The 10,166-nt window shown below is 40.4% G+C and overlaps 1 protein-coding gene across 1 annotated transcript; it reads right to left on the bottom strand.

Moving 5' to 3' along the window:
* Nucleotides 1-4,197: 4,197 nt before the first annotated feature.
* On the bottom strand, nt 4,198-6,682 carry LOC121683472. The gene is made up of 3 exons (XM_042063103.1): nt 6,427-6,682; nt 5,325-5,440; nt 4,198-4,762 (listed from the first exon to the last, which is right to left on the bottom strand). Exons 1-3 carry the CDS (start codon nt 6,427-6,429, stop codon nt 4,198-4,200), a joined length of 684 nt encoding a protein of 227 aa, XP_041919037.1. The 5' UTR covers nt 6,430-6,682.
* Between the last annotated feature and the right edge of the window lie 3,484 nt (nt 6,683-10,166).

Genomic DNA, 10,166 nt, shown 5'->3' on the forward strand with positions numbered 1-10,166 from the left:
AATTGTCATGAATGGTTTATAAACTGAAAAAAGGAAAAGTCTGTCAAGCTGCATGCTATCCCCACAAGTCGCCACTAGATGGAGCCAGTCAGCTGTTATGCTTTCTCCCCAGATCTCCTCTGGAATGACTGTTAACAGTTTTTCACAATTTTTTTGAAACCGTCCAACCTTTTCTCAAACCCCAAATCTCAAACTACATTCACAAAACCTCTGACAACCTCTGCAAAACTGAACAAACGCCTCAAAACAGTTTTACCTGTGCTTAAAACCAAACAGTGTCTTCAGATCATCTCACAAAGCTGTCAAAATGAAAACACTACTGAGCAGTCATTAGACACTACATCAAAAAATGGAAAACAGTGTTCAATGCAGCTCATATAGTTCCAAGAGATACTTTCATTGTTTGCAATACAGTAAAGGCATTTTGCCTCTAAAAAACAAAACAAAGCAAAAACTCTGTGGATGTCACATTTACTGTAAATCCAGTAAAAATAAACTTTTGAGAATGAGGGTTTGTGTTTGCAGTTTTAAGAAAAGGGTGGAATGTTATACAAAAAATTTGCAATTGTGATCTGTATATCAGAAAAGACACACATTTCAGTACTGTAAATGAGAAGTACATTGCAGTCTACAGCCTATAATGTACTCTGAATGCACTGGTTTCTGTCCATCATTGATATGAACCTGCACTGTTCAGCAACCTGTTTACACTATGAACTAGCTTATATTGGTCGTGTCACATCATTTGAAACAAGTGTGACCGATTTTAAGTCGTGCGTTTAACATATGGCATTTGTGCTTTCTTTGTGTTTAACTTTTGCCACTTGTGGCTACCTCATCAAAAGTGCAAAATGTGTTCTGTTGCATGAGAATGTGTTTCGAGTTTTGCAAAAAAGAGTCTATGAGATCTGCAAATTGTGTTTCATGTGTGAAAACTGTTCATGGTTTTTCCAAAAGATTCAAGAAATGTTTCTTGAAACGTGCATACTGTATATTTACCTGCATAAACAAAATTTGTTTTATATCCTTGATCACAGACCAGCATAAGGACCGAATATGTACTGTATTACAGTTTTGATCTGATTGCTTAAAGGAATTATCCGGAGTAAAATGCACGTTAGATCAATTTACGGATGATTGGGAGTACATACGTTGAGTTGACATCCAAATCATGTCATTCGGATGTGTTTTGAGAAAGTTCGATTTTACTGTTTTTAGTCAAAACTCGTTCGCCTGGAAGTGACCGAGGCATGTCATTTCGCCGCTACAAAACGCTATTTTTATACCTCTTCTACAGTTCCAAACAACATTACACTTACGTGGTAGTGAGTAGAGGGTCCCTAAAGTATCCCAAGGTCTTTATGTGGTCGGATAGAGAGTCCAGAATGAATTTCATCAAGCCAGTACCTTTCCGGAAATGTTGTCATATTTGCTGCCATCTTCAGGGGAAAGTCCGTAGGAGTCGATTGCTGAGTTGCAATTGCAATTTCGTCGCCGTTTTTTTTTTTTTTTTTTTTTTTTTTTAAAACATAGTCCACTCCATACAACTTCATTTCAATTTCGAAAGAAATACTGGACTATGTTTTTTTTAAAAAAAAACATTTAAAAAAAAAAAAACATTTTCATCTTTCATTTTGCGTCACGCCTCAAAGCCAGCGCTGATTGCACGTTCGTTTGGTGAACTGCTCCAAATTCTCTTTAATGAAAAGTTGCCAGACTGATCTGCGAGTGAAACCTTGAAAGCTCGCGAGATCAGGATGGTCTCACGAGGCTAATCTTAAGGGACCATTCCATAACCACTCATTTCATGTATAGCGCCATCTAGTTAAAAACAAAAAAGTAAAAATGAGGTGTTGTAATTGCAGGAATCTGTGACCTAACATGGTCAAAACTGCACGAAATTGGAAGTGTAGGATCATTATGACACCCTCTGAATGCATGCTAAGTTTCGTCGAATTCCGTTCATGGGGGGCCACACAATAAATTCATTTATGTTACTGTACACCAACTGGCCTGTAGGTGGCCGGAGACAGTTTTCTGTGAATATCTCGAGAACCGTAGGGCCTAGGAGGACTACCTTTTTTTGTATGTTGGTCTTAAGGGGCCATGTCAACCCATCCCATTTTCACGTATTTCATGGTCAAAAGTGCACGAAATTGAAAGTGTAGGATCATTATGACACCCTCCGAATGCATGCCAAGTTTCGTGAACTTCAAAATGCAAGCACACCTGGTAATTGGTAATACCCACACACATACCTGAAAACACTTACAGACAAAACTGAACACCAATCAGTCTGAGGCTTAGCACTACAAATAGACTTCAGGTAAGTTCAAGTGTGTACTTACATTGAATACCCGTGTACAGTTCTGTATTTGCCCCCATTGCCTAGCGGCCCGAGACGACATCTCCTGCGATGTCGACGAGGACTTGTGGCAAGATCTGAACAGAAGGCAGGATCCATACCCCCCCCCCCCCCCACACACACACACACACACACACACACACACACACACACACACACACCTGCCACACTCAGTACACACACATAAACAAGAAAAAACTGTCCTTTGTTTCCAATAGCAATTTCTCTAGTAATTGTTTTTTTCTTTTTACTTTTGTTTTGTTGTTTCATTTTGAGTACATTGACTTACAGTATTGCATTGATAACTGTAATTGTATTTTTCTTTATTTCTGTAAGAATGTTTGTTTTTTGTAAAAACTTTGAAAAGCAAAAACGCTTACCTGAGTACTGCAGAAATTCTATTTTTTAGTTTCACAGAAGACTCAGTGTGAGAAAATGGCAATACAAATAAGACTGTAGTGTTTTCATATAAAGCACATCAGTGTGTTGCTGTTGATTTGAAAGAGTAATTAAAATGGGCATGTGTGTAATTACATTTTTAAAAAGGATTGTTGAGTTTTGATTGCAGTTTCATTTTGGCATAGGTGTGAGTTGTTTATTTCCAATTGCTATGTCTTATTTGGCTGTTTCGACATAATGAGCCAAATTCTGCAGAGTGTGTAAGCAAATAGGCAAAAACTGTAATGACATTAACTGGCTCATTAGATCATTCGCCTTATTCACTTGGCGGCCAGAACGAGGCAAACTGCCAAAAAAAACTCACTGTAGAAGAAGAACAGGCCAGCGGCCTTCTTCTTTTTCGGTGAGCTTTTTTCTGGCAGTTTGCAAACGGAGTGCATTACCACCATCTGCTGGACTGAGGTGTAAGTGTACCCTGTAGCCTCGTTCTGGCCGCCGGGTGAATAAGGCGAATTACAGGTTGGTGAAGTGAGGCAATCTAGAAGTTGTGTTTTAATTCACATTTATTGTTTGGTTGGATGGTTATTTGGAGAGCACTCTATGGAAATGCTATGGCTATCATGTGGCATAAACAAATTGCCTATTGTATCATTCATAACCCTTTCATTGGCTCATGAGCTAAAAGGTAAAATCATCAGATGATTCATATACTCATACCCAATACATCGATATAATAATGCAAACAAGAGTAAGACTAGTAATACATACAGACAGACAGAGAGTGGGGACTTGCCATGTTGTTGAAGGTGCCAGTGTTGGATGTCAAAATCGGGATATTGAGAGTTATAGTCGAGCTGAACTTCCTCAGGTTGTCAGTGATGATGAATAGGGGACTTAAACTGTGCCATTCTATGTGTGAAGTGAGGTCATCTGTGGGCTTTTAAATGCTTACTCTTAGAAATAACATACGCACCACTCACGTCACACCTCCCACCACTGTACACCAGTGTCGAACTGACAACAGTGTCAAACTGACAAACAAGCAAGCAAGAATCTTTTATTGAGCACCGGTGTTCTCCAGTGGTGCAGATCAGAAAGTTAACTCATAAGTTAACAGTTTTGCAAAGGAATTTCGCAATCAGGGACAGTTTTATTCTGTTGCACTCAAGAAATGATTCTATTATGATTCTATATGAGTACTATTACAAAGTACCCAGACAATTAAGCATATGTATATATATGTTGCTATATACAGATATGAAAATGTATAAAATTATTTGTATGGCCACCCCAAAATACAGTCTCTTGTCAACATCATTGTGAGTTGACTTGTGTTAGCCTATGGTGATGTGGGTCACCCTGTTTTAGTTAATGCAGTCTTGGGTGATCTTGTGTTAGTGAATGCAGTCCTTGGTGATGTGGGCGATATTGTGTTAATTAATGCACTCCTTGTTGATGGGGTCATCTCCCTGACTACCCCTGCAGGCGACACACTGATGCGTGCAACGATAGAGGGGCACATGCTGGTCAATCTCCTTCAAGCTTCCGGAAGCATCCTCGTCACCGTTCCAGGGCTGTGAGAACACAAAGGCCTTGGGGCCCTGGTACTTGGTGAGCAGGTCCAGGCCCGGAAGGAGGCTGTAGGGGCCGTTGACGTTGGCACAGGTCCTCACGCAGGGGGCCGTGAGGGTGTAGAACACGACGCAGCTGTCCGGTTCAGTTCTGTCCAGCAGAACCTGCAAGGGGGACTTGCTGGGGTTGGGCGGGTACAGCAGGATGTACTCGGCACGGACGCTGAGCTTTTGGACCTTCATGGCCACCGTCTTGGCTGCCATGAGCTCCTGGCCTTTGTAGAAGCTTTTCTTCAGGCCCTTCTGGACCGCCTGCTGAGTGTCGTTGGGGAGGAACCTGTCCTGGATGGAGTCGAACTTCGAGGAGCAGTAATCCTGGTGGACATTTATGGCCACGGCGTAAGGCTTATTTTCACCAGGACTGAACCTGCAGTAAACACACATCACATTAATATTTGGATGAATACATAAATGAATGAAACACATCAAAATGTGAATAAATTAATATTTCACACCTTTGATTTTTTTATTGTTAATATTATACATATAAGTAGTAAGTATTTCAGTATATATACTCTTTTGATCCCATGAGGGATTTATCCCAATCTGTGAATTAGTGAAACACACTTAGCACACAGTGAAGACACAATGAGATGATGCATACACTAATCCTGGCGCAGTGAGCTGCCTGCAACAACAGCGGCGTTCGGGGAGCAGTGATGGGTAGGTGCCTTGCTCAAGTGCCTACTGGTCAGGGTTCGAACCGGCAACCCTCCGGTTACAAGTCCGAAGCGCTAACCAGTAGACCACGGCTGCCCCTATATATCCCCTATATACAGTATATACCCTATATAGCGATAAATGTGACTATTTCCCACCTTTGGAAAACAAATATTGATAATTTCACATTTGTGATTTATTTTGTCTATAAATGCAAAACTTAATGTGTCCAATGCTGTGTGCTTTTGACTCATGTGGAGGTCACTCACTTGGCTTGGAAGTAGTCAATGATTTTCCTGAGAGTGTTGATGTCCACACCGTTACTCTCAGCCAGGACGACGTCAGAACAGAGCAGACACAGGAGAAGACACACACCTGCACACACCTATGGACAATAACACAGCATAACACAGACTACTCACACACCTGCACACACCTATGGACAATAACACATAATACACTACTCACACACCTGCACACTGCTATGGACAATAAGTAAGGGATAATGTATAGAACGCCAGTCATTATTGGGAAAATAAGTCCCGACAGGGCGAACCGGACCCCGACGCGCCAGCGGAGGGGTCTTGTTCCGCCCTGAAATTTTTGTAAAAACGGACTGACTATTTTGAATGTGATAATTTCACTGGCATAGTAGCCTACTGTGAGACTGTATTACGATAGACAGCTATGTGTGTGTGCGTGCAAATTGGGCCTGTTTGGAAGACAGTCCAGGAGATTTATTTTAGACCCAGTCCATCCCTACTCCCATGAACTACTCACACACCTGCATACATCTGTGTAGGCAACATGACAACACAACATGGAACACTCACACACCTGTAGAGGCAATACATAAGACAGCATGGAACACTTGCACACCTGTGTAAACGGTACACAACACGGAATAGTGATATTGTTGTGTTCTGTGAGTAATCGCTCTATTCTACATTAAACCACAGGGTGGTCCTGAGAGCCACTGCATGATGGGAAGGCAAGAGGAGACTCATGAGCATTGTTGCTTTTGGCTCACTTACAAACACACACACACACTCACTCACTCAATCATACACACACAAACACAGACAAACACACACACACTCACTCAGTCATACACACACAAACACAGACAAACACACACACACACACACACACTCACTCAGTCCCCCACTCACTCACACACAAACACACACACACACACAAAGACACACACACAAACACACACACACACACAAACACCTAAGTCTTTCTTTCCATCAAGAAAGAACAAAGTAAAAGAGATGAGGACATGTTAAAGACAATACAACAAAGAATGAGAGAGAGGATGAAAAGAGAGGAATAGAAGAGATGTACAAAGACAGAGGTTGGACTTGCCATGTTTCTCGGTGCCAGTTTGGTTGTGGATCAGCTGGTTGATGAATTGTAGACTTGTATGAAGCTCAGTCTGTGTGGAGCAGGAGGTCCTGTGAGAGTATGCTTAACTTGTCCAGACACTGCTCTTCACAAGCCCAGGAAACACAGCTCCTCATGTGAAGTCAGCACATCTAACACTAGATGCTGAAGTGCTAACTCCTGCATGCTTTCAGGGCTTACAGATACACACTCTCTTCTCACATCTCAGACCACATGGCCTCAGAGTGCTAAACGAACAAACACACTATGTGTCAAGTTTTATTTCAGTAAGTTTTATTTCAGTGTCAAGTTTTATTTCAGTAAGTTTTATTTCAGTGTAAGTTTATTTTCCTTTTTCAAATTTATGTTAAGTTCTAATTGAATTAGTATATATTATTTGATTGTTATATTATTATGTCATATTTGCATTTTCATTTATGTTGATATTGTACAGCACTTTGTAACTTTGTTTTGAAAAGTGCTATATAAATAAAGATTATTATTATTATTATTATTACTATGCAGCAATATCACACTTTAATACATACTGTATATTTTACATACAACAAGTGTTGATATCAATTTCATCCTGTTGATGGTATATATATGTATAGTTGTATGAAGGACATATTTTCTTTTAGTCAGGTACCTCAGTTAGTCAGTTCGTTAAAACCACAGGAGCAAAATAGTGAAACAAGATATTATTTTGTGTAAGTGACACAATAATAGATATTCTCTCTCTCTCTCTCTCTCTCTCTCTCTCTCTCTCTCTCTCTCTCTCTCTCTCTTTCATTGCATATGTATTTACAGTATATACAGGTGCTGGTCATATAATTTGAATATCATGAAAAAGTTGATTTATTTCAGTAATTCCGTTCAAAAAGTGAAACTTGTATAATGTATACATTCATTCCACATGGACTGATATATTTCAAGTGATTATTTCTTTTAATTTTGATGATTATAACTGACAACTAATGAAAACCCCAAATTCAGTATCTCAGAAAATTATAATATTGCGAAAAGGTTCAATATTGAATACACCTGGTGCCACACTCCTATCAGTTAATGAACTCAAAACACCTGCAAAGGCCTTTAAATGGTCTCTCAGTCTAGTTTTGTAGGCTACACAATCATGGGGAAGACTGCTGACTTGAAAGTTGTCCAAAATACGACCATTGACACCTTGCAAAAGGAGGGCAAGACACAAAAGGTCATTGCTAAAGAGGCTGTCTGTTTACAGAGCTGTGTCCAAGCACATTAATAGAGAGGCAAAGGGAAGGAAAAGATGTGGTAGAAAAAAGTGTACAAGCAATTCATGGGTTTCATCAGGTCCCTTTCCACAGGTGTAGTAATCAAGCACCATGCAATCTGCATTGATAAGGTGCTTGATATTATACATCTGTGGAAAGGGACCTGATGAAACCCATGAATAGGGAAAACCGCACCCTGGAAAGGATTGTGAAACAAAACCCATTCAAAAATGTGTGTTCAGAAAGAGTGGACTGCAGCTGGAGTTGGTGCTTCAAGAACCACCACGCACAGACATATGCAAGACATGGGTTTCAGCTGTCGCAATTGTGTCAAGCCACTCTTGAACAAGACACAGCGTCAGAAGCGTCTGGACTGCTGCTGAGTGGTCCAAAGTTATGTTCTCTGATGAAAGTACATTTTGCATTTCCTTTGGAAATCAAGGTCCCAGAGTCTGGAGGAAGAGAGGAGAGGCACAGAATCCATGTTGCTTGAAGTCCAGTGTAAAGTGTCCACAGTCAGTGAGGGTGCCATGTCATCTGCTGGTGTTGGTCCACTGTGTTTTCTGAGGTCCAAGGTCAACGCAGCCGTCTACCAGAAAGTTTTAGAGCAGGCAAAAGGATCCCCAAGTAAGTATTGAGTGCTGTATATGTACAGTGATTAATATTCTAATTATATGACCAGCACCTGTATATACACAAACCTCTGCCAAAATGGACCAAATCAATGCGTTCCCTTTTGTGTTTGATAGTGTCAGATTGTCTATCATTGCATATCTATCTATCATTGTCTATCATTTGCTCGATGGCGTCATGAGGCTAGTTATGGTAACCTTAATACTGTGAAAAGGGGTCAACAAGGTACAGTAAATAGTGGATATAAAAATAAAATGTTAGGCAGCACCATTCTTTAAAGCCTACTGTAGCTCGTATTTGGACAGTCTTTTTTCCAAAAGGAACTTCAGCTGTAGGCCTACTTCAGCTGTCACAAAATGTAGTGGAGTAAAAAGTAAGATATTTGGCCTAGAAATGTACTGTAGATAAAAGGTTTAACAAAATTGTAAAGAAGAGTAAAGAAAAAGTGACTTAATAACAGTAATTGAGTGTGGCAAATGTACTCAAGTAAGGTCCGCCACTGATCCTACGTGGAAGCGTTTTCAGTCGGAATTGTGCGATCATTGGTCCAAGCTGCCAAAGTCAAGTTCCCTCCCACATCTGTCAACTTTCGGTTTCAAACAAGTTCATAGGGATTTATTTGTGACGATAAACTAGTAGATAGACCAAGAAAAGACCTCATGCTGGAATTATCATGAACTCCCATGCAAACTTTTTTTTCAAAAACAAGTTCATGCCTGTTTTGTTCACGCATTGCATTGTGGTCATATGACATTTTTAGGGTTTGGTATATGTTCACATTCTCTGCAATTTGCGTGTCTGTTAATTCTAGCCTAAGAGGTGATACGCTGCATCATCAGTAATTGACATCTCTTAAAGGGATATTCCACCATTTGGGGAATTGCACTCATTTTCCACCTCCCCTTGAGTTAAACAATTTAATTTTTACCTTTCTCCAGTTCATCCAGGCTTTCTCTGAGTCTGGCGATAGGACTTTTAGCTCCAGCCTAGCATAGATATTTGAATCGGATTAGACCATTAGCATCTCATCTGCTAGCATCACGTTTAAAAGTGACTAAGGTTTCCGGTAATTTTCCTATTTAAAACTTGTCTCCTCTCAAGTTAAAAAGTGTAATAAGACCAACAGAAAAAAAACGTGGGCGATTTTGAAAATACTCTCATTCATCCATAATAATCAAGTCATAACCAATTCGTCTGCTGCAGCTCAACCTTGTTGCTGGAAGTTAGCCCACGGGGACTATTTTCAGGTGCTGCATGATATCATTGTGCTGCTGCGCCCATGGTCTTTTTTTATTATTGCGCTGGAATGAGGGTATAGTTCCATGTCAAATCAGCCTAGAAAATTGTAGTGTAATTCCCCAAATGGTGGAATATCCCTTTAAAAGTGATGCGTGAGTGAGCAGGTCATCTCATCTCTTATATCTGTATCTCCTGCATTCCTCCATCCTCCTATAATTCCTTCCTCGTTTGCTTCACAAAATTAACTACAAGGAGGGGTTAGGAAAAGAGGAAGGGAGGATATAGGATAGGAACCCTGTAAGTGTGTTGGGTCATACAAGCGCTTTCTGTCAGCTCAATGCCCTCAAGGCAGTTCCTCTTCTACCTAGTGGGTCAACTCTGAAGTGCTACAGTGCTACTACAATGGCTGGGCCGTTTCATTCATAGACAATATGAACAGTGTTATTGCAGTGGACTTCAAGTCTATAGCCTACTGTATGTTTTGTAGACAGTTATGTGAACATACTGTATAGTCCAGTGTAAGACTCAAATGTCCAATTAACATGATCAGTGTGTGTATAAAGTGTTTCATTTTCTCCCCCTGGAAAAACAAAGCAT

The sequence above is a fragment of the Alosa sapidissima genome, chromosome 15 (genome assembly GCF_018492685.1).
Source record: "Alosa sapidissima isolate fAloSap1 chromosome 15, fAloSap1.pri, whole genome shotgun sequence".
Lineage (NCBI taxonomy): Eukaryota > Metazoa > Chordata > Actinopteri > Clupeiformes > Clupeidae > Alosa > Alosa sapidissima.

Bases quoted from the DNA above. Each gene is read 5' to 3' on its own strand.
- LOC121683472 (XM_042063103.1), bottom strand. The intron at 4,763-5,324 runs GTGAGTGACCTC...TGTTTACTGCAG, and splicing joins ATTGACTACTTCCAAGCCAA to GTTCAGTCCTGGTGAAAATA.